Source organism: Oncorhynchus keta, chromosome 13, assembly GCF_023373465.1.
Source record: "Oncorhynchus keta strain PuntledgeMale-10-30-2019 chromosome 13, Oket_V2, whole genome shotgun sequence".
NCBI classification, from domain to species: Eukaryota; Metazoa; Chordata; class Actinopteri; order Salmoniformes; family Salmonidae; genus Oncorhynchus; species Oncorhynchus keta.
Window position 1 is genome coordinate 17,725,008 of NC_068433.1, and position 24,682 is coordinate 17,749,689.

The following is a 24,682-nucleotide window of genomic DNA, read 5'->3' on the forward strand; positions in this document are numbered from 1 at the left end:
CAGCCCCCTATGGGCGGATCCTTTACCTCAGCCCCCTATGGGTGGATCCTTTACCTCAGTCCCCTATGGGCGGATCCTTTACTTTAGCTCCCTATGGGCTGATCCTTTACCTCAGCCTCCTATGGGTGTATCCTTTACCTCAGCCCCCTATGGGTGGATCCTTTACCTCAGTCCCCTATGGGCGGATCCTTTACTTTAGCTCCCTATGGGCTGATCCTTTACCTCAGCCTCCTATGGGCGGATCCTTTACCTCAGCCCCCTATGGGCGGATCCTTTACCTCAGCCCCCTATGGGCGGATCCTTTACCTCAGCCCCCTATGGGTGGATCCTTTACCTCAGCCCCCTATGGGCGGATCCTTTACCTCAGCCCCCTATGGGCGGATCCTTTACCTCAGCCCCCTATGGGTGGACTCTTTACCTCAGTCCCCTATGGGCGGATCCTTTACTTTAGCTCCCTATGGGCTGATCCTTTACTTCAGCCTCCTATGGGTGGATCCTTTACCTCAGTCCCCTATGGGCGGATCCTTTACCTCAGCCCCCTATGGGTGGATCCTTTACCTCAGTCCCCTATGGGCGGATCCTTTACCTCAGCCCCCTATGGGTGGATCCTTTACCTCAGTCCCCTATGGGCGGATCCTTTACTTTAGCTCCCTATGGGCTGATCCTTTACCTCAGCCTCCTATGGGTGGATCCTTTACTTTAGCTCCCTATGGGCTGATCCTTTACCTCAGCCTCCTATGGGTGGATCCTCTACCTCAGCCTCCTATGGGCTGATCCTTTACCTCAGCCTCCTATGGGTGGATCCTTTACCTCAGCCTCCTATGGGTGGATCCTTTACCTCAGCCCCCTATGGGCGGATCCTTTACCTCAGCCCCCTATGGGTGGGTCCTTTACCTCAGCCCCCTATGGGTGGATCCTTTACCTCAGTCCCCTATGGGCGGATCCTTTACTTTAGCTCCCTATGGGTGGATCCTTTACCTCAGTCTCCTATGGGTGGATCCTTTACCTCAGCCCCCTATGGGCGGATCCTTTACCTCAGCCCGCTATGGGTGGGTCCTTTACCTCAGTCCCCTATGGGCGGATACTTTACTTTAGCTCCCTATGGGTGGATCCTTTACCTCAGCCCCCTATGGACGGATCGTTTATATTTTACGATAAGAACAAATCTGACGATGCCTTTTACCATTGAAGCTGAGGACCGTTTCCCTTGTGTATTGACAGTACGGTATGTACACAGACTTTTCCCCTGCCACTGTATAAAACAGTGAACAAACCTTGAGCAGAAGTGCACAATTTGCTTACATTTGGTTGGTAAATGTTTTTCCATTCAAATCTTTGTCCTCATCCTGCACATTTGAATGTACGTAAATCTCTTCCCTCATAATGTACTGACTTCCCAGTAACCCCTGCGCATAATCTCTGATTCACTGTTTGTAAATACAAATCTGCATTAGACTATGTGATCATTCATACCTGGGTATGGGCTCCTGTCTGGCGCCACTCCCTACCCAGGCCCAGTAGGATTTACTCTTAGTGTTACATCAAGCGCTCACTCAACTCTAACCCTCCACCGGGCACAATGAGTGGCATTGTGTATTTTTTTTCACCATGAGGGCTGTATAGGATCTCAAAAAAAACTCATCTGAGCCATATAGGGGCCTTGCGGGTTGAGATATAAGATTACACACACACATTCAAACACACATACAAAGACACAGACACACACACAAAGATGCCGACACACACATACAAGCATGCGCACACAGACACAGAAACACACACACACACTCCTCTGTAGACTTGTGCCCCCGACCAACCCTGAATTGGCAACAACAGGTAGGCCTGGATGGCTTATAGCTGGCTCCATACTCTGTGTAGGGAATTCTCCATCCTCCTCTACCCTCCAAAAACCCTTTGTACAGATTGACTGGGAATTGGGCAGGATATAATACAAATTTGCATTCACTTGAATAAACGTAACACTCTTTGGCCGGGTCCTTGCAGTTCTATGCCAAAGTCAGGGAAGAAATCAGACAAAATCAATTTCTTGCGGAGGGAGCCGAATGAGCTTCGCACTCTTTTACAAAACATTTTCAGGGTTGACAGAGAAAAGTGGTGAGAAGGAACGTCTTAAAGACTTCACAACTATAATGTGTTTCAGATGGGCTTCAAATCAAAATGGCAAATCAAAATGGGCCAAGCTTGGTTGTAATTGATCAGAACAGAACATTGAGCAAAAAATGTCTTTTATTGGCTGATTTGGATGATTTTCTCTGTGCCCATTGGCTGTTTAGTTATTTGTCCTGGTCTAAGATCTGTACTTGGAGATGATCCCGGAGTACCCTCTTCCAGAGTGGTACGCGGTCCACGGTCACTCTGGTCAAGAAAAGTCCATGTGGAACAGGACAAAGTGAAACTGTCGGCCCATTCAAAGTTATCCAGGAAGGACCAGGTGAATTAAACTAGCACGTCAACAACATCCTCTCTCAGATCTAGAACAAAGGGACAAACAGCAAGTTAATAACAGATGGTGCTATACTTATTAAATACGTGACAATGCACATTAAGGGCTAATCTGAAAATACTTTATTTGCACGTTACAAAAGAACAAGATCCCGTTGTATTGTGATAGCCATAGTCTCTCTCTCTCTCTCTCAACCTTTCTCTGTTGAAGTGAAATAGCCTACATACCTAAGACAACGGAACAGGGTCATCAAATTGGAACCAGGTGACTCAGCCTCCATAGTTTCTAGATCTTGCATATATACTAGGATTTGATGTGCAAAGCAACCTTTAAGAGGTTAAAATAGTACAAGAAGCGACTGGTCAAATTGGCTTTCAGAAGAAAGTAACATCCTAAAATGATAGATTTTCCATAATATGCAGTACCTCTATTGTGGCCTGCTGTGGTCATTACCTCTGGCTACTAACCTGGATGATGTCCTGGTAAAACCCACAGTGCTGGATGTCTTCCATGTCCACTGGCCCCACCTGGGAGAAGCCATTTTCTGTGATGTAGACCGCAGGGTTATTGAATGTGTCCTGTGAAAAGTGGTAGCTATCATTGTCTAACAACGCCTGAGTTCACAAATGACAGTCAAACAACACTGTGTGTGTGTGTGTGTGTGTGTGTGTGTGTGTGTGTGTGTGTGTGTGTGTGTGTGTGTGTGTGTGTGTGTGTGTGTGTGTGTGTGTGTGTGTGTGTGTGTGTGCGTGCGTGCGTGCGTTCGTGCGTGTGTGTCCGTTGCACTGGTACAGGACTCCACTCATGCTAATGGAAAGTGACAACCAGCAACAAAAGGAAATGGCTCATTCTCAAATAGTGTTCACCTGAAGCAATCAATGTGACACAATTCGATGTGACAACTGTAATAGATGTTCAATCTGTTTACTGTGCAAAAAAAATAAACAATAGCAAGCTATTGCTTTCTCCTCACTCAAGGTTTGGCTCAATTTGATTGGCTCAAGGCAGGTGATTCAAGTCATGAATTTAATAACTCTCATGGAAAAACCCAGGAAATGATCGATTCTCAAACTTCAATTTATCTTTTGAATTGACTGCTTTTAAATGGAGCTGAAGTGGATTTGTGGAAGCTGTGAAGTGGACATTTTGAAAAGTATTTTCAAAGTACTGGAACAGGGCCATTGTCCACTTTACCCCTAATGTACTTCAGCAGTTTCTTAAGTTAAGGTCGTCAGGAACCACAGCCAGCCATGACACCCCACAAATCAAATCAAATCAAATGTATTTATATAGCCCTTCGTACATCAGCTGATATCTCAAAGTGCTGTACAGAAACCCAGCCTAAAACCCCAAACAGCAAGCAATGCAGGTGTAGAAGCACGGTGGCTAGGAAAAACTCCCTAGAAAGGCCAAAACCTAGGAAGAAACCTAGAGAGGAACCAGGCTATGAGGCGTGGCCAGTCCTCTTCTGGTTGTGCCGGCTGGAGATTATAACAGAACATGGCCAAGATGTTCAAATGTTCATAAATGACCAGCATGGTCAAATAATAATAATCACATTAGTTGTCGAGGGTGCAGCAAGTCAGCACCTCAGAAGTAAATGTCAGTTGGCTTTTCATAGCCGATCATTGAGATTATCTCTACCACACCTGCTGTCTCTAGAGAGTTGAAAACAGCAGGTCTGGGACAGGTAGCACGTCCGGTGAACAGGTCAGGATTCCATAGCCGCAGGGCAGAACAGTTGAAACTGGAGCAGCAGCACGGCCAGGTGGACTGGGGACAGCAAGGAGTCATCATGCCAGGACGGGTCCAACACCCCCTCTGCCTCTTGGTCACTATTCAATCCCAAAACTTCATAGGCTCCACCCTCCAAGACGTCTAGTAGTTCAACGCAAAGATGTCAGCAATAACAAAAATAATAGGCTCGTCCTTGGAGAACCTGGACGGTCTGGATCCTTCGTAACCCAGTCCTTTGCATTTGACCTCAAAACTAGACCTTGTCACTTCTTGGTAGTCCCCGGTCACAAACACGGGCCAGGCGAACCAGCCTAAGGAAAAGGCGTGGTAGCGTTCAGAAGCAGCTGTGTCATCCGTGCTGATGTCAGAGCTCTGGCTCTTGTTACGACTTCCGAAGTCGGTCCCTCTCCTTGTTCGGGCGGCATTCGGCGGTCGACGTCACCGGCTTTCTAGCCACCACCGATCCACTTTTCATTTTCCATTTGTTCTGTCTTTGTCTTATCACACCTGGCTTCACTCAATCAATTACTTGTTTATTATTTAACCCTCTGTTCCACACGTTGTATTTGTGAGTGATTGTTTATTGTATTTTTGGTCCGTCATTGTGTGCTCGTGATGTTACTTTGTACATTTGTCATTTTGAGTAAAAGTATGTTTATTACTTATAATTGCTGTCCTGCGCCTGACTCTCTACACCAGCTACACACAGGACCCTTGCAGCTGTGCGTTTTACATCGCTGTATGACTGACAGCGGTTCTGAACTTGAGCACAGTGCATGACAAGAAGTTGCCCTCATCCATCCCGGTAATTGGGCAACTTTGCATATGTTTTGTTGTCCGAGTTAGGGAAATGCTGTAAATGAAGATGACTCGTTGAGGATTGTAATAAATAGGGCTACAACGTTGATAATATATGCCATTTAGCTGACGCTTTTATCCAAAGCGACTTACAGTCATGTGTGCATACATTCTACGTATGGGTGGTCCCGGGAATCGAACCCACTACCCTGGCGTTACAAGCGCCATGCTCTACCAACTGAGCCACAGAAGGACCACATTGATGTCATACAAGCAAAAGCCAAACACCTGTGAGTCCAAATGTGCACTCCAAATCATAATCAATGTAATATACAGTGTTAACGTTTACAGTCACTATGTTTGATGTACAGTTACAAGATGACATGTCCCGAGTGGTGCAGCGGTCTAAAGCACTGCATCTTAGTGCTAGAGACGTCATTACAGACCTGGTTCGAGTCCAAGCTGTATCTCAACTGGTTGTGATTGGGAGTCCCATAGTACGGCGCACAATTGGCCCAGTGTCGTCTGGGTTAGGGTTTGGCTGGGGTAGGCCGTCATTGTAAATAAGAATGTATTCTTAACTGACTTGCCCAGTTAAATAAATAAAATAAAAATATATAAAATACCTTGGGATGTTCTGAACAGAAATGAGCCTGTTTGTTTATTGTGGTGAAAATTAGCCGCAGCACACACACCTGAATGCACTCATGACTCCTTTCTATGCGCACCTAATGTGTTTGTTACTTGAACTCTGTGAAGCATTTATTTGGGCTGCAATTTCTGAGGCTGGTAACTCTAATGAACTTATCCTCTGCAGCAGAGGAAACTCTGGGTCTTCCTTTCCTGTGGCGGTCCTCATGAGAGCCAGTTTAATTATAGCTGCACTTGAAGAAACTTTCAAAGTTCTTGAAATGTTCCAGATTGACTGACCTTCACATCTTAAAGTAATGATAGACTGTCGTTTCTCTTTGCTTATTTGAGCTGTTGTTGGTCTTTTACCAAATGGGGCTGTCTTCTGTTTACCACCTCTACCTTGTCACAACACAACCGATTGGCTGAAACGCATTAAGAAAGAAATTCTCCAAATTAACCTTTAACAAGGCACACCTGTTAGTTTAAATGCATTCCAGGTGACTACCTCATGGAGCTGGTTGAGAGAATGCCACAAGTGTGCAAATCTGTCATCAAGGCAAAGGGTTGCTAATTTGAAAAATCTAAAATCTAATATCTATTTGGATTTGTTTAACACTTTTGTGGTTACTACATGATTCCATCTGTGTTATTTCATAGTTTTGATGTCTTCACTATTATTCTATATGTATAAAATTGTAAAAATGAAGAAAAAGCCTTGAATGAGTAGGTGTGTCCAAATTTTATTTTATTTTTTTACTGGTACACAAGGAGCACGTTTCTCCTGTTTTGTCAGTCACTGACAGTGTCAGCTAAAAAATGTACCGACCGGCACTTGTCAAGGGGTCCTGACACTCCATTGATTTTGTTAGGCACTCTCACGCAGATATCATTAACATGGCATAAGTCATGGCAAAATGTGTAGAATTGCAGGAAATTAGCTTTAAACGTGCAAAAATGTCTCTCCACCCCATGACTTAATCGGTAGAATTGCAGGAAATTAACTTTAAAATTAATACATTTTCTCTCCCTGCCCGATGGCTAAATTTGTAGAACGGCAGAAAACTTTAGTTAAAACTGCAAAAATAATTATCTAGCCCATGGCAAAATGAGTAGAATTGTATGAAATGTGTTATGAAATTGCAAAATTCTCTCCGCCCCACGGCAAAATGTGTAAAACTGCAGAAAGCATGCTTAAAACGGCTCTATTTTCCCTAGTCGCAATGGTCAAATGTGTAGAATTGCAGTAAATTAACTTTAAAACATACATGTTCGCCTGCTTGGTGGGGAGGCTCCCCAAACAAATCTAGTTTAGGGCCCCCAAAAGCTAAATCCGGCCCTGCTGTAGCCTATAGGTTGTCAGCAGTTGTGTAGGCTACTTCTTGCACTTGGCCAGAGAATCTCATCTCGGGGACGCGCATTAGCTTTCCTAAATCCAATTACTGAACCGAGCTATCTACAAACGCTTGAAGAAATTATCACGTGGACTGTTTGACTACCGCTAGCGCCAGACAAACTATTGTTACATACCCTCGATTTGATAAGGGAATGTTGCCGCGCCCCATGCAAAGTTCGGGAACATGGTTTCAGCATCGTTCTATGCAAACAATTCCATTCAGGGCTGTTGGTTCTATTTGCCTACATGTAAAAAAAAAAAAGAGTCAATTCTCTTGTCAAATATTGAATAGTCAAGCAAGTAAGAACTGGTGCGTAGACTCGGGAGCTCTTCACCCGTGCTTGTTCACGATCGATGACGTGAGCGAGCGCTGGACAAATTATATTTGTAGGCTACAATAAACATGTAGCCGAGTAAAGAAAGGATAGTGGTTAGATGAGGCTAATGTATTTGTGAACCTGCACATTGCTCATTAATCACTTGTTACCTGTCCTGCACCCTGGCTGAATTCGATTTAATAAAAAATATTTTCATAAATGCACGAAGTTATATTTTACTTCACAAATGTGCTCATATGAGTTAATTGATTAAAAAAATAACCCAGAGAATGAAATGACATCTTGAATCTTTGGGATGTGACTAGTCCTGAGCGCTTTATTGGGAGATTACAATCTACTAATCAAATTACCAGTCAATGCAAGCCATTACAGACATTCATTGGACTGTAGTGACAATTATCATAGTTTATGTGTATTATAATAGAGATTAATCCTGCATCTGGAGAAATATCTTTAATTTAGTCATTTTAAATTAGTCATATAACATTATTTCATGGATTTGGTGTATTATGTAACCTTATTTTGGTCTCTTTTCAGTCAATATTGAAGGCCACCCAAAATACACCGCCCCTCTAAATAACTTTCATTGTGTCATCCTAAAGTATTCCTTGTTTTTCTCTCCACGAAGAAGGAAAACCTATTACTACAATGACTGTGGTCCATATGTTTGGACACAGCCTTCTTTTAGTGGACGTCAAAGCCCTGTGCGATCCTGAAATGAAGGCTAATGGAAGTTAAAGCTGTGCAGCCTCTGGGTATGACGTTTCCTGAGATGACTGAGAGGTTCCGCTGCTTGTCTGTCAGCCACTCTTCTAAAGCCAAGCTGCTCAATTGACCTGAACATAGACAGACGGACGGACAGCGTCTGGCAACCCAACTCTACTAAAATGTATTTATCTAGTTTCTATGGGCCCTTACATGTCAATAGTGTTATACAAGGGTATTGTAGTACTGCATATTTGAATTAGTGTATGGTCTCTTCCTGTCTGACTGACTCTGGCTTTTCATGGCGATTGCCCATTACAAAGCTAGCCTGAACTTGTTTGAGAAGTGAAAAGAGGGCTTTGTGTGAAGGCACCTAGAAAGAGAGGAGATACAATGCTGGGCGCAGTAAAAGAGAGAAAGGGTGCATTGCCAAGGGTTACTTTAATCACATTTTAAAATGAAATCATTGTTTAATTTTCTTGGTCACCTTGTTATCAAAGTAGACATGTGTAGCTAGGTAGATATGTGTGGTTCTGCTATTATTGCACTAGTAACAACAATGTAGTATTGTTATATTGTTACATACCATTTCAAAAATGCTGTTACAATGTTGTTACTGTATTTATTGCAGTATTACTAGTATAGTATGTGTTACCAAATACATGTTATCCAAGTCATCGGCCAATAAATCGGGTCGACAACACTATGTAAATACTAACTGGGCTACATTTCCAAATCAACAAGTTTGCTCAGTCTCAGGAACGCTCAAAAGTTCATTGACCAATACTGGACAATATTTTCTATGAAATTGAAGAACATTTCCGACCTATCAACTGCATCAAGAGAGGTTGTTTGCTGTATGACTGCTGATGTACGTGCATCAATATGCTTTTACTAGACAGTATCGTCTTATTTATTTTGTATTTAAAGGTAGATCCAACTGCTCAGGGAGAATCGGAGAAAGAGGCGGTCTATGTGGAGTGACGTCAGTGGGTGGAATTGCAACATGGAGCCAAGGGCAGGACTGTGGGAGAAGAGTTCTCAATGGAAAGAAAGCCAATGAATACTTTCAGAGAGAGACGTGGACGCTCCAATTGAAAGTCAAGGACAACAATTCTGGATATTTACTCAAACTTGGAAGGGACCCACTTTAACTCATATTTAAACACAAGATTACTGACTAACTCGGAGTGGGATTATGTTTCTTGCTTTCGTTTTTTTAGGAGATGTCCCATGATTTCATTTTGCACCAACAACTGGAGTCGATGGGCGCCACTAAAGTGAAAAGTTGCTTACAGCTGTTGTAGTTAGTTGTAATGCTATTTAAGTGTTCCAGTCTACGGCTCTCGGGATGAGTTCTCTTAAGGAGAAAGTTTTTAAAGCTAAGGCGTGATCAAATTTCCTGAAATTAGAGTGTGTTATCTTGGGATGACTGCAGCTGTCTCTTGGTGGAGTAGGCAAATTCTCAATTAGATCCGCGCTATTGGCAACAAAGAACATATTTTCTCTATCGCGGAAGTTTCGTTGTGTAACCCTGAAAAATCGTTACAAGTGAACATTTTTTTTTTCGGGAAGGCTGCAAAGACCTTATGACGAAATGGAATTGTGAATCGTGTCGTTTGGCAAACAAAGGATGTACAGACCCTCTCTCGGATTGATTGCCGCTGAACACATACATCGAAACCTTTGCAAGAAATGGAGGAGGGAATCCAAATCCACATTATAGTGGACAAGATGTTTGCAACATGACTAAAACTGTCCGGGTATTCTGAGGGACGTTTTGGCTCACCCTTATTTCCAGAAAGAACCAGGCCATTTTATACTACACACACAATTCCCAGCCTCCTGCGCTATTTGATATGAATATATTATTTTATTTGCCAATGCTACAGTAGCCTAATTATCTTGGGATATATTTTGAAAATGAGGGTATGTGTGGTTGCTTTGTTGCAATTGTTATTTGTTTTGCTACTCGGAGGCGATGGCTCTGCGGTATCATCTGACTGTAAATCATATGATGAACGTTCAAAGAGCGCAGGGAAAAGCACACCGTCAGTGGCCACGGCGGACAGGAAAGTGGTCTGCAGCAATATGGAACTCCATCAGGTGTTACCCCCGGACTCCTTCCCCAACAGAACAGTCACGTTGTAAGTATAGATCAATAGGCCTGTCTGGCATCAACAAAATAATGACGATGCTGTCCCCTTGTTTGGAACAGCTTGGGGATACAGAAAGAACCATGCGGCCAAATATTTGCCTTGTTTATTACCTGCAATTTATCCTGTCTGTCGGCCTGTGGTTTGAGAAACTTATTCAACTTTCAGCCTAACACGATATGTATTTGTATTTTGACATGACTATTGATAAGTGATGGTCTGACTGAGGTCATGCATAATTCTTCCAATAGGCTATAGCCAACTATATATGTTCTTGGTTCTAGTCTGATCTTGTTGGGGTTAATCACTCAAATCGGCTGATGATTTCAACTGCTGACATACAAATACTGTCCATTACAGCTCAAATATAGTTACCATGTCCATAACAAAGGACTTGTGTCAAAGATGCTGAGGTCACTATTTGTAGCTGTATTGCCTCTTCCACATCCGTCCCTTGTCAGCTGCATACAATAATATTATCCTTTACTTATAAATCATATGTAACATGTCATTGGCTATAATCTAGTCCCGTATGATGGAAATGTCTTATACCAAAATACCTTTTCATAATTGTAAATTCTTGCAGTATATAATTGTACGGCATCCAAAGGGTATTTATGTAGTCTTAAGTCGTCTGCATGCTTCCCAGCCGAAAGAGTTTGGAACAGTTCCTGCATGTATTACGATGCCATTTTTCACGTTTGTTTTTCCTTTTTGGACGAAGGCACAGGTTTTTTGGGGGGGCTGTCCGGTCACACACAATTTCTTCTCTCTCTCTCTCTCTCTCTCTCTCTCTCTCTCTCTCTCTCTCTCTCTCTCTCTCTCTCTCTCTCTCTCTCTCGAGGCAAGCCAACGTCGGCAACCAGAGTCTACGCCCTCTTATTGGCGATTGGTCAACAGTAGGTCTTCTTCAATGAAGTGCCTGTGGTCATTCATTGAGAGACAACGGCGTCCTCATGCAAATACTTTCACTTGAGAAACACCACCAAACATCACAGTCAGATGCAAAATTGCGCAACTAATATCTCCTCTGCAAAAGCGTCAACATTAATGGCAGATTTCTTAAGTTATCTTAAGAGTAATTCTGACTATTTTGAGGAAATGGAAAAAATGGCTATGCTGTCTTAAAATGGACAAACGGCACCATTGACGCTTTCAAGCAAAGTATGCTAGCACTTCAGCCAAACTTTATCATGCTGACACCTTAAGCCAGGGGCATACTGGGACAATTTGTTTTCTTCAAGGCCCCATTAGCTAGATAATAATAATTTTGTGCCCCCTACCCCAAAAAAGTGTTAGACAGACCCACTAGGATGAAATTGGACCAGTCCATCTGGCATTTGCCCGTAATGCCAGATTGCCAGTTCGCCCCTGGACCAAGCAAAAACATGCAGTGAGAGTTATTGGTGAACACATCTAGTGTGTGGTTGGCAACAGTTTTGTATCTCATTTCATTGCCACAACATATGTGATACATGCAGTTGTTTGTGCAACGCAACCACACTGTGCATACCATTAAACCACCGCAACCTATTTCACATGTTGTCGCCCAGATGGAGACAAGACTGAAGCAGTGTTTTTGAGTGTACACAAGCCAAGAACATCAGTTCCTTACACCAGTACTCTACCATTGCCTTGGAATAGCCTATAAGATGGAAACAGCACAAACTTTGCATCTGCACTGTTCTTCATTCTTCAAGTAAATGTGTTTTTGTTACATTTTTGAGATTGAGATATTATTACCTCCGTCATGGTATGTGATGTCATGGTATGTGATATTTCTGTATGCGTTAAAAGTAGGCTGAACTGCTTGGAGGGCCATCATTTTGTTCGGCCCGACAGTGATTGATTGGGAAGGGAAACATATTGCTCATGTCTTGAGCGTTGAACCAAGCTCCATGATTCAAGGTATGAAAGATGGCCATCACAGAACAAGAGAGATAATGAAGTTCTCAGGCATTCCTATGGGTTTCCCACTAAACTTCCCCATGTGTCTCTCAATGTTTTTGTCAACAGATTTCAGGAATAATGATGGGTAGGTCTTCAGGGTGTCAAGATCTCTGTCAAATAGACTCGCTGCAACTCTGTCCAAATTAGTGACCGTGAAACTGTGCTCTTCTTTTAACCGCTACATTTGGGGGAGGTCTATTTACGGCCTGTAAAATGGCCAGTCCTCTCCCGAAGATGTGGTGGTCTATGGCCTGGTTTACAACCTCAGTGTCCTGCCAATGGGTTGACAGTGGTATGGACTAGTGAAATTGTTATATAGTTATATATCAGGATTAGAGGTCGATCGATGGCCGATTTTAATTAGGGACAGTTTCAAGTTTTCACAACAATCGGTAATCAGCCTTTTTGGACGCTGATCATGGCCGATAACATTGCAGTCCATGAGGAGGCTGCGTGGCAGGCTGACCACCTGTTGCGCGAGTGCCGCGTCAAAAGGACCTTGTGGTTGCAATGAGCCATGGTATGTTGCTCGCTAGCATTAAACCTATTTTATAAAAAACAATCAATCTTCACATAATCACTAGTTAACTACACATGGTTGATGATATTACTAGGTTAACTAGCTTGTCCTGCGTTGCATACAATCAATGCGATGCCTGTTAATTTATCATCCAATCACAGCCTACTTCAACTTTGCCAAACGGGTGACGATTTAACACAATCGCATTTGTGAAAAAAGCAAATTTGTTGCACAAATGTACCTAACCATAAACATCAATGCCTTTCTTAAAATCAATACACAGAAGTATATTTTTTTACACCTAAACATTTAGTTAAAATAAATGCATGTTAGCAGTCAATATTAACTAGGGAAATTGTCACTTCTCTTGCGTTCAGTGCAAGCAGAGTCAGGATATATGCAACAGTTTGGGTCGCTTGGCTTGTTGCGAACTGTGTTTCTTCCTAACAAAGACCATCATTAATTTGCCAGAATTTTACATTTGCGCACTGTAACAGCAATATTTAGACTTAGGGTTGCCACCCGTTCGACTAAATATGGAATGGTTCCGTATTTCACTGAAAGAATAAACGTTTTGTTTTCGAAATGATAGTTTCCGGATTTTACCATATTAATGACCAAAGGGTTGTATTTCTGTGTGTTTATTATGATTAAGTCTGTGATTTGATATTTGATAGAACAGTCAGACTGTGCGGTGGTAGGCAGCAGCAGGCATGAAAGCATTCATTCCGACAGCACTTTACTGCGTTTGCGAGCAGTTCTTAGCATTGCTTGAAGCACAGCGCTGTTTATGACTTCAAGCCTATCAACTCCCGAGATTAGGCTGGCAATACTAAAGTGCCTATAAGAACATCCAATAGTCAAAGGTCTATGAAATACAAATGGTATTGAGAGTAATAGTCGACGCATCATAATTCCTAAAATAACGACAGCCTAAAACTTCTTAACTGGGAATATTGAGGAACTGCAAATATTGAACCACCAGCTTTCATATGTTCTCATGTTCTGAGCAAGGAACTTAAACATGAGCTTTTTTACATGGCACATATTGTACTTTTACTTTCTTCTGCAACACTATTTTTGCATTATTTAAACCAAATTTAACATGTTTAATTATTTATTTGAGACTAAATAGATTTTATTTATGTATTATAATAAGTTAAAATAATAGGGTTCATTCATGATTGTTGTAATTGACATTATTACAAATATATATAAAAATCCTCAGCAATCTACACACAATACCCCATAAGGACAAAGCGAAAACAGGCTTATTGAAATGTTTGCAAAATAATTCAAATTTAAAACAGACACCTTATTTACATAAGTATTCAGACCCTTTGCTATGAGACCTGAAATTAATCTCAGGTGAATCCTGTTTCTATGGATCATCCTTGATATGTTTCTACAACTTGATTGGAGTCCACCTGTGGTAAATTCAATTGGTTAGACATGATTGGAAAGGCACACACCTGTCTCTATAAGGTCCCACAGATGACAGAGGGATTATCTGTAGAGCTCCAAAACAGGATTGTGTCGAGGCACAGATTTTTTTTTGCAGCATTGAAGGTCCCCAAGAACACCATGGCCTCCATCATTCTTAAATGGAAGAAGTTTGGAACCAGCAAGACTCTTCCTAGAGCTGGCCGCCCGGCCAAACTGAGCAATCTGGGAAGAAGGGCCTTGGTCAGGGAGGTGACCAAGAATCCAGTGGTCACTGTGGCAGAGCTCTAGAATTCCTTTTGTGGAGATGGGAGAATCTTCCAGAAGGACAACCATCTCTGCAGCACTCCATCAATCAGGCCTTTATGGTAGAGTGGCCAGACGGCAGCCACTCCTCAGTAAAAGGCACATGACAGCCCGCTTGGAGTTTGCCAAAAGGCACCTAAAGACTCTCAGACCATGAGAAACATGATTCTCTGGTCTGGTGAAACCAAGCTGTGCAGCAACGCTCCTCATCCAACCTGACAGAGCTTGAGAGGATCTGCAGAGAAGGATGGGAGAAACTCCCCAAATACAGGTGTGCCAAACTTTTAGCATCATACCGAAGAAGACTTGAGGTTGTGATCACTGCCAAAGGTGCTGAGTAAAGGGTCTGAATAATTATGTAAATGTGATATTTTCGTTTCTATTTTTAATACATTTACAAAAAATGTCTAAACGGTTTTCTTTGTCATTATGGGGTATTGTGTGTAGATTGAGTAAAGAAAACAATTTAATCAATTTTAGAATAAGGCTGTAACATAACAAAATGTGTAAAAAGTCAAGGGGTCTGAATACTTTCTGAATGCACTGTAGAATCGTGAGAATCACAATATATATTGTATCAGCACTTGAGTGTTTTGATAATATTGTATCATGAGGTTCCTGGCAATTCCTAGCCTTAGTCTGGACACAGTGGGACTGGACTGGCCCGATCACAGTCAGGGTCCCTGCTGCTCTGCCCGACCTTCCTTGACCCTGAAAATCAATCACTTCCCCCTACCTGGACACTGTCGGTCCCAGACCTTTTTGCTCTGTGAGAGCAACAAATTCATTCTGCCCTCCTGGCCCTAAAAGCTAAAGTTGGGAGTAGGGAAAGTGCCACATGCAAAGTTGATATTGTAGGGAATCCAACCTCAATCTAAAACATTTGGATAGTATTCTGTTTATTGATCAATTGACTGCCAATAAGAGAGTTCTTTAACTTCTTGTTGAGCACACCCCAGAAAATTAGTTTTTTTTGTGGCCTTTTCAACTTTTCCCCGGTGAATTTACTATGTCAAGATGTCCTATGACAGACAAACCATTGTGGGTAAGTACATTTTTCTGTCAGTTTTAGTGTTAGATCACCACCATTATCTCAGGGCAATCTTTTTTTAAAATCTAGAGTTACCTCTGACTTGTGAAGATAATGGACGTTTCTGAACAGAGTTCACACAATCTTATCTAGCCTTAACTCCTAAACCACAGGTCTGGGGTCTGACAAACCAGGGTAGCATGTTCTAAATGTGTTAATTTGGGGCATCGTTTCCATGGGGTCCCTTTCCAGACTTGTTATTTGGGACATTTTAAATAGTCTATTGACACGCCTGCTTCTCTGCAAATTAAAGACCTGGTCCGATGCAGTAATTCAACTTGTGTAATTAGAGCCCATTAAATCATAATCGACCTTCCCTCTCTTTGACCCACACACTTCCCGTTTCCTGTCTGGAGTGAAACTGAGCACTTCTCTGAATGAAACAAAGAAACAAGTTGGCCATTTTTCTTGAATCATCAACAAAAATCTTCCAGACATTTTGGTCGGTGTAACTAATCCCTCCAGTTTTGGAACAATGTTAGTTGGCCGTCGTTTGAAATTCAAATCGTTGGAAGGCTTTGATTGGCTTAAGTCAAGCTCCTTTGTGCTTCTAGGCGAAGTATTTGGCGACCCTGTTGTGGAATGCATCCAGTTCTCCAGCGTGGTTCTCTCCGGGTTCAGGCTGCTGAATGCATGTCTGTGAAGAAAGGATGAGTGCAGCATTCCCAGCATTTGCACTCCCAACTGATACTGCATGCCAAAGTAATCCAAGAGGAAATGACAAACGCGTTGACACAACCAGCTCTTGTCAGAAAAGACTTGTGCAACATCAACCCTGGTGCGTTGATAACCTTTGCACCCTTTCATCCGCATAGTGGGCTAATTTCAGGTGTGTCGTGTGAAGAAGTATATATGCGCAACTGCATGTGTGTGAGGCTCAACCTGTTCATGTTTCACCCTATATTAGCACGGCCTCTGTTGAACCATATTCTTGGTGTACAGCAACAGTAGAGCTCATATTTCTTCGAGAGAATTGTTGAGTGTCATTTGGATCCTTCCCAGCAGGCACCTGGGCTTGACTATGTGGCCCAGCACACACCCTAGAGTCCACCTCCACCAAGGAGTGTGGGATTGATGTCAGGAAGAGACAGGGATTTCCTCGTACTGCATGTAAGGCAGTGTAATTTGACGACACAGTCAAGAGCACTAATTGCACGGTTCGTGGCAGGGAATCATGGGGGACGGCCCGGTATGCATCCGGTTTCCTGAAGACTGCAGTGATGCCATTGGACCATGTTTTTAGAACGGAGTAGCTTACTCAGAATAGTTAGACTTGATGTAAAATACATTTATATTAGAATGTAAAACATATGACAAAGACAAGTGTTGTGACAATACCAGTATCGCAAAAAAAAAAATTCATGTCAAAAATGAAAACATGAATGAGACCCAACACTTTGGTCCTTTAAATACCTGCCGTATGTAAATATTGTATCATGGGAGATAAATAAATATGACTCTGGATGACAACATGTTTGTTTCCCACATTAGGGCTGTTTTCCTAAAGAAGTTAAATTCACTTTTATTTTCCTTGTCACAATACCAATGAGTATCACGATACTGGTATCGTCCCAGCCCTAGCAAAGACAAGTACTTTATAGGCCTACAGATGCACACACCGCGTTCTCTTACCTCCTATATTTGATATTGTCTTGTCAATTTGAGTGAGCTGAATTTAAAATTGCTGTGGAATCTGAAGGTAGAATCCTTTCTGTTGTTCGTTTGATTTGTTTAGCTGCTCCTACATGAAAAGGGGAAGTTGGCAGGCCGGCGGCCTTTTGAAGTGCTCGTGGAACTAGTACCCGGGAGTACACTGTCATGCATGTCCGGTGGCTAGAATGGTTTGTTTTGCTTTTCAGGCAAGCATTTTGGTTAAAGCAACGCTCCCCATGTTTTTCTTTGCTGTTGTGTGATGTTTGGAGAAGATAACGAAATCCCAAAGGCCATTCACTGACTGGCGATTGAGTGTTCACAGCCAGGCAGCTCACGGTCTCTCATTACGCACTCAGACCTGTTGAGCATTTGGTTTGCCAGACCATACTTGGGTCTCAAGTTGATTTTCAAGGCTAGGCTATACATTTTGTCTTATGTATGTGAATCTGAATTTCCGTATAAGGACATGGGCCTTCCTGTTTGTCTATCTGGAAGGCCCCAGTTCTTGGTTTCTATTCATTTGGCTGTCAGCCCAGTATTTGGATGTTGGCACCGTGTATACCATGCACCTGAAGGAGTTGTAAGATGACCGTTTTCTATACGTTCTTATACCGTGGCTTACTGGAATTGAAAGGGGATATTTTCAGGCTTATAACTATGGGAGAGTGACACAGCATAGTCGGTGCTTGAATGACAAGTGTCTTTTTCAGCTCTGCCCAAACAAAAGTTCATTCTTTCAAAGACGAGGCCTTTGTCTTCCAAATGGGAGACAGTATTCAGGCCTTAATTTTTATGAAGACGCTTCCAGGTCATAACTTAATTGAGCAATAATCAATCGCAAATTTCAAATAGTATCCTTATGGTCTCCAACGCTACATTTGACCCTTATGTCTGTATCAGTTACTTTTGATGAATGTTCATAGTTTTCCCGTTCACTAAGCTCACATTGATATCCCTTTCAGAAAGACGTTTTTTCCTCCGACTTTATCCTACCGCCAACTTTACCATACCGCCAACTTTTTTTCAGCTTTTTCCTTATATCTGAAAGGTATTGCCAGTATCAAAGCCAAAAATGATAATTGGGTAAACTTCTGCTTACGGCTTAGTATGATACGTAGCCGTAATGCTGAGGCGGCAGTGGCACGCACTACTCTTTAATGGTTGCTAAGCAGCTCCAGTTAACCATCCTCCTGCCATTTTCTAAACTTTGCGAGGCATGTTGTTTCCTTAACCACAACTGGTTGGATCCAAATCACTGAATGATGGAAATATTGGAATAAAGTAGACTAATGCAATTGAAGGCATGCATCAAATTGTTGCTTACTGAAACTCCCAGAGTCATCCAATCGTTGTCATTAATTCTAAGCAATAGCCTACCCGTGTGTGGCCAATGCCACCGCGCTACGTTGAGACAAGCGGGTACATGTCTTGATAAATCAATCAATGTCAGATTTTTTTTTCACTGAATGTTAGCTTAGTTGAGGCGAGTGCTACTCATGATCACCTTGTCTAGTTGACTCATTTATTAGAACCTTTTGCCAGCATGTTATGTAGTTTAACAAGTAGATTATTATTTAACATTTTCTGCTCTTCACTCACAGTGACGTAGTAGCGTAGGCCTACTGTCCTACAGTGGCTTAGTAGCGTAGGCCTACTGTCCTACAGTGGCTTAGTAGCGTAGGCCTACTGTCCTACAGGGGCTTAGTAGCGTAGGCCTACTGTCCTACAGGGGCTTAGTAGCGTAGGCCTACTGTCCTACAGTGGCTTAGTAGCGTAGGGCTACTGTCCTACAGTGGCTTAGTAGCGTAGGGCTACTGTCCTACAGTGGCTTAGTAGCGTAGGCCTACTGTCCTACAGTGGCTTAGTAGCGTAGGCCTACTGTCCTACAGGGCTTAGTAGCGTAGGCCTACTGTCCTACAGTGGCTTAGTAGCGTAGGCCTACTGTCCTACAGTGGCTTAGTAGCGTAGGCCTACTGTCCTACAGTGGCTTAGTAGCGTAGGCCTACTGTCCTACAGTGGCTTAGTAGCGTAGGCCTACTGTCCTACAGTGGCTTAGTAGCGTAGGGCCTACTGTCCTACAGTGGCTTAGTAGCGTAGGCCTACTGTCCTACAGTGGCTTAGTAGCGTAGGCCTACTGTCCTACAGTGGCTTAGTAGCGTAGGCCTACTGTCCTACAGTGGCTTAGTAGCGTAGGCCTACTGTCCTACAGTGGCTTAGTAGCGTAGGCCTACTGTCCTACAGTGGCTTAGTAGCGTAGGTCTACTGTCCTACAGTGGCTTAGTAGCGTAGGCCTACTGTCCTACAGTGGCTTAGTAGCGTAGGCCTACTGTCCTACAGTGGCTTAGTAGCGTAGGCCTACTGTCCTACAGTGGCTTAGTAGCGTAGGCCTACTGTCCTACAGTGGCTTAGTAGCGTAGGCCTACTGTCCTACAGTGGCTTAGTAGCGTAGGCCTACTGTCCTACAGTGGCTTAGTAGCGTAGGCCTACTGTCCTACAGTGGCTTAGTAGCATAGTCCTACTCCCAACCAAAAGCCTGTGGCTTCACTGACTTGTCTCAGTCAATGTGACTGTTTCACTGATTCCCCATCTGTATAGGCTATTTAGTTAATTGGTTTCTGTCTGGGCAAATAAGTGGAGGTGGTATAGCTCATCTATCACTGATCAGAAACATTTACCATGCAATAATGTAGCCCGAAACAAGTGTGGGCTTCTTATTTTGCTCGATTGCAGGCCTCTTTTTTTCCCTCGATTGCTTCTAGGCAACTCAAAAATCCAGCAGAGGTTGTGATATATGAACACGAGACTTGCATGTTTTTGAAAATAGGATTGCTATTATTTTCTATAGATCTCATGATGAAGATGCTCTCAATGTAAGACCCTACACCTGCTCACTCACAAAGTGGAGTCAGGGTAGGAAAGAGATGACGTGGATTTTTGACAGTGTATTATTCAATGGATTTATTAAAATGGAAGCCCACCCACATCTGCTCACTACTACTACCACTCAATGCTGGCATGTACACTGGAGGTGTAACAAGGCATATGCAGGTAAGAATGTGGTAAAAATGTGCCTGTTTGAAAGGGGGTCATTGCCTGAAAATATATCTATCTATTTTTTATGCAGTCAATCTTCTTACCCCTGTGTTTCTAAAGGGTTAATGTCTCAAGTGTTGAGAGAGCACCAGTCGACTTTGATTGCCTACTGCCTTTGAGGGGGTCGTATAGTGGTTGGCTTTTTTTCCTCAATCCCTGGTTAACTTTGTGCTAATAACCTGAGGCTGGTGCAATTCAAAGGCTGGATTTTCTCATGCAAAGTTAGTGCAAACTTAGCCTCAAGACTGTGAGGCTCCTTCTGGGAAAGAATAACTGTAATATAGATTATGTTTTTGTCTTTGAATTATTTGCTTCACTCCAAGAGCGTGCAAAGAACAGAATTATCACAATGGATTTGGTGAAATGTTAGTTAACAATGGAGATGGTTGGGTTTGACGGCAAAGTTTGTGTGATTATAGGCTACAATTCATGTGATTTTTTCAGTCCCTGGTACATTAGTGCATATTACATGAGATTTGTCTGGATCCCACTGCTCTTTTGTTCCTGGCTCATGCTCAAGGCGGTTTTATCTTTGCGTCAAGATAAGGGTGGTTCCCCTCCTCTGCCCCTGAGCCCTGAGGAATTTACCAGTGCAGACGCTCAGGAAGCTGGTAGTCAAATGTGAGATGGAGACAACCTACAGGTGGTGCTGATTTCAGATGCTAAGTACGCTTCTAGTGTGACGATCCGAATGCAGACGCTCCGAATGCAGACGTGCAGACGCTCCGAATGCAGACGTGCAGACGCTCCGAATGCAGACGTGCAGACGCTCCGAATGCAGACGTGCAGACGCTCCGAATGCAGACTGAGAAGCAGACACTTGCCCTCTGCAGATGGAACACATTGAATTGGTCAAAGGTGTCTAGACTGCCAAAAGATTGTCCACCTTTTCTGGATATGGTTCTTCAGTGCTTGATTTATCTACCTATTGAGAATCAGTACATGGTGTTGTTGCTGGCTGCATTCACTTTTGAAATGTGTATTTTTATTTATTTATTTAACCTCTATTTAACTAGGCATGTCCGGCTCAGTCAGGCTGAAGTGGCTCAGTCTATAGGCCCACTTCTTTGCCGTGCTTCACATCTATTCTACTGCTTTACATCTATTCTTTACAACATATATTCTACAGCTTTTACAACATCTATTCTTTACAACAAAAATTCTTTGTTGTAGGCTCCTAATATCTATCTACAATGCAGAACCCTTATCCCAATGACTATGTGAATGGTATGAGTGCTCAGACGGCAGAACTATAAACACGCATTGTTCAGAGGTCGTAGTTTATGGTAAACTATATATACAGGTTTCTTTTGCAGTCGTGCAAGCTAAGCAGTTCCCCTCGCACTGAGGTCACACACCAGTCAGGATGAGGAGGGGGGGAGGGTGGAATGGAGGAAGGAGGGACACGAGGGAGAGGAGGAGGAGAGAGGGAGGGAGGAAGAGAGAGGGGGAAGGGAGAACAGAGCTCATGACTCTCAGGAGAAGCCTCTTACACAGATTTATTTTGACAGTTGGAGAGTCACAAGGTTGGAAGTGCATATTTATCCAGCCGGACTTGAATAATTCCTAAGAGTGTGTGTGTTTTGTAATATAGCTGTTATGTCTTTTAATTCTGAATACAATTATGTGGTTTTCTACGGAAGTAGCAGGGATATTTGTGGATAAACAAATCTGCAATTGGAGCTGCATGTGTCTACACGTCACTCAGGTCAGGAGAGAGAAAATATATTGAACTTGTCATGAACATATCAAATCCAATTTCATTGGTCACGTACACATTTAGCAGATGTTATTGCGGGTGAAGCGAAATGCTTGTGGCTGTATGTAATAAACACAAACGTTCTGGGATAATAATGTAAGAAACAACACACAAAAAAAAACATACTGCAGAGTTGCTGAGGAGCTAGAAGCAGTGCTACCATGTCTGTTGGTGCCATCTTCCTGGCAGCAGAGCCCCCCCCCCCAAAAAAATAACAAAATATAGATAAACATAATTCATTCAATGCATTAATTGCTTTCATCTTTGTGCTCATTATCATCTGTAAAAAAGCCATTGATGTACTTTACTTAGCATTCACACTGGAATTGAAATCATCCCTCCCTGAACCTTACAATAAAACATCACAGGCCATATAAATCTGGGTCAGACCAGTTATTCCTCAATGATTTTCTCGACCCAAGATCTTTGTGTGAATCCCCTGTGGCTCTGCCTAAATCATCAGTATGTGTCGAGAGCAGTGATAGACTTTGCAGTCTCGTTCCTCACCAAGCCCCAACATCTGGAGTTTCAGCACGCGGAGAAGAATGCACGGGCCACGGGGCCAGTCGTGAAACACAGGAACGGTTTGTGTTTCCTCTCTGAGGGGTTGGGAGCAGGGAAGAGAAAATATCGATAGTCTTCACCAGCCAACCTTGTAATAAAGCTAGTCCTCAACACCCGTAATGACTCCAATCTGGCCGGGGGTTGTCGGTACTGGTTGTGTGGGACTCACCACATCCCCTCCCGAAAGTCAAAGATTAGGATGAACACAAGCCAGTTGGGTCTTCCCACAGGAGTAAACATCACTATTCAATTACTAAGCCTTGAACACTTATTTTTTAATGTAATATAATACTTAAATAAAATCAATTTAGCCTCAAATAAATAATGAAACATGTTCAATTTGGTTTAAATAATGCTGAAACAAAGTGTTGGAGAAGTAAAAGTGCAATATGTGCTATGTAAGAAAGCTAACGTTTCAGTTCCTTACTCAGAACATGAGAACATATGAAAGCTGGTGGTTCCTTTTAACATGAGTCTTCAATATTCCCAGGTAAGAAGTTTTAGGTTGTAGTTATTATAGGAGTTATAGGACTATTTCTCTCTATATGATTTGTATTTCATATACCTTTGACTATTGGATGTTCTTATAGGCACTCTAGTATTGCCAGTGTAACAGTATAGCTTCCGTCCCTCTCCTCGCTCCTACATGGGCTCGAACCAGGAACACATCGACAACAGCCACCCTCGAAGCAGCGTTACCCATCCCTCCACAAAAGCCGCGGCACTCGCTCTGAGACTACTCCAAGTCTCAGAGTGAGTGACATTTGAAACGCTATTAGTGCGCATCCCGCTAACGAGCTAGCCATTGCGAAGAGCTGCTGGCAAAACTCACGAAAGTGCTCTTTGAATGAATGTTTACGAGCCTGCTGGTGCCTACCATCACTCAGTCAGACTGCTTTATCAAATCATAGACTTAATTATAACATAATAACACACAGAAATACGGGCCTTAGGCCATTAATATGGTCAAATCCGGAAACTATCATCTCGAAAACAATGTTATCGGCTCTAATTAATCGGCCATTCCGATTAATCATCGACCTCTACTTCAAATGTATGCTCTTCTGACACAGGACATTTTCTCTGCAGATGTTTGATACTTTTTGCTGAAGCCCCCAATAAATAAAAAATAACTAAAGCTTTGGTCATGTGATTGCACTAGTCTTGACATTTGAAACTCGAATTTCAAACGACATGTTCTCTGCGAGGCCTCTCCCGTTTTCCACCATTGAATGAAGAGACCGTTGGTGCATTTATAAATTGAGGCACAATCTGATCTGAATAGATCGGTTGAATGATGGAGGTGTTATCAAATTGTGGACTGCTTTTTGAGTGGAGCTCCGTTGCCTGACACAATGTTGATAACCTCATGGCATCTTCTGAGGGCTTTTCTCAATTTCATAAGGGGACAAAAAGTACAATACTTGCTATTTTATCTGATTGAATAGATTCTTGAGGTAATTCATTAAGGATGTGATGCATCTTACTATCTAAAGATCCGATTTATCTCAGTCAAATAAAGCATACTTTCATCGAGTCATTTTTGCCCTGACCTGGACTAGTCTGATCCTAGATTCAGCAATACCAGTGACTTGTGGATCTAGCCCCTATGAAACGATAATACCTGGTTGCCAACGACTCTATCATTATTGAAGTTTGAGACCAAACACCTGAACTGCCGGTGTCTACGATCAAGCCTATAACGTTACATCAAATGACTTCATGTAGCACTCTGGAAACAATCTCAAAGTGAGTCACAGCATTTTTGGATCCAATTATTATACCTTTAAACATCAAAGCGGAAGTGGGTTGACGGAAAGTATGCACCAGACGTTATCGCATATCTCCTACCTGGATGAATTGTACACTGTAGAGACACATGCTACCAATTTAGCATCATGGAAGTACACGGTGGGCAGAAGAAAGTTGTTTTCCCCTCTTCTTGGCACTAGAGAACATTCCGTGAACGGAGGGTTGAGAGACAATGAGATTACTAGAGCTTAGCTTTCTTTCAGTGTTGATGGAATTCAACATGTCCATGGTAGGCTCCTCCTTGTTGGGTAATGAGCTAGTTGTAGTA

The 24,682-nt window shown here is 42.7% G+C and overlaps 1 protein-coding gene and 1 long non-coding RNA gene across 2 annotated transcripts in view; one reads left to right on the forward strand and one right to left on the reverse strand.

The window, feature by feature from the left end:
• Nucleotides 1-2,229: 2,229 nt before the first annotated feature.
• On the reverse strand, nucleotides 2,230-24,616 carry LOC118391977 (uncharacterized). Its single transcript, XR_004827272.2, has 3 exons — nucleotides 24,454-24,616; nucleotides 2,932-3,042; nucleotides 2,230-2,492 (listed from the first exon to the last, which is right to left on the reverse strand). It is a non-coding gene; the product is annotated as an uncharacterized LOC118391977 (long non-coding RNA).
• Nucleotides 9,006-24,682, forward strand: part of LOC118391976 (adhesion G protein-coupled receptor A3-like) — a 63,752-nt gene continuing 48,075 nt past the window's right edge. The window contains exon 1 of the mRNA XM_035783504.2: nucleotides 9,006-10,215. Within this exon, the coding sequence (XP_035639397.1) occupies nucleotides 9,992-10,215 (224 nt within the window). The 5' untranslated portion in view covers nucleotides 9,006-9,991. The remainder of the gene's footprint in view (nucleotides 10,216-24,682) is intronic.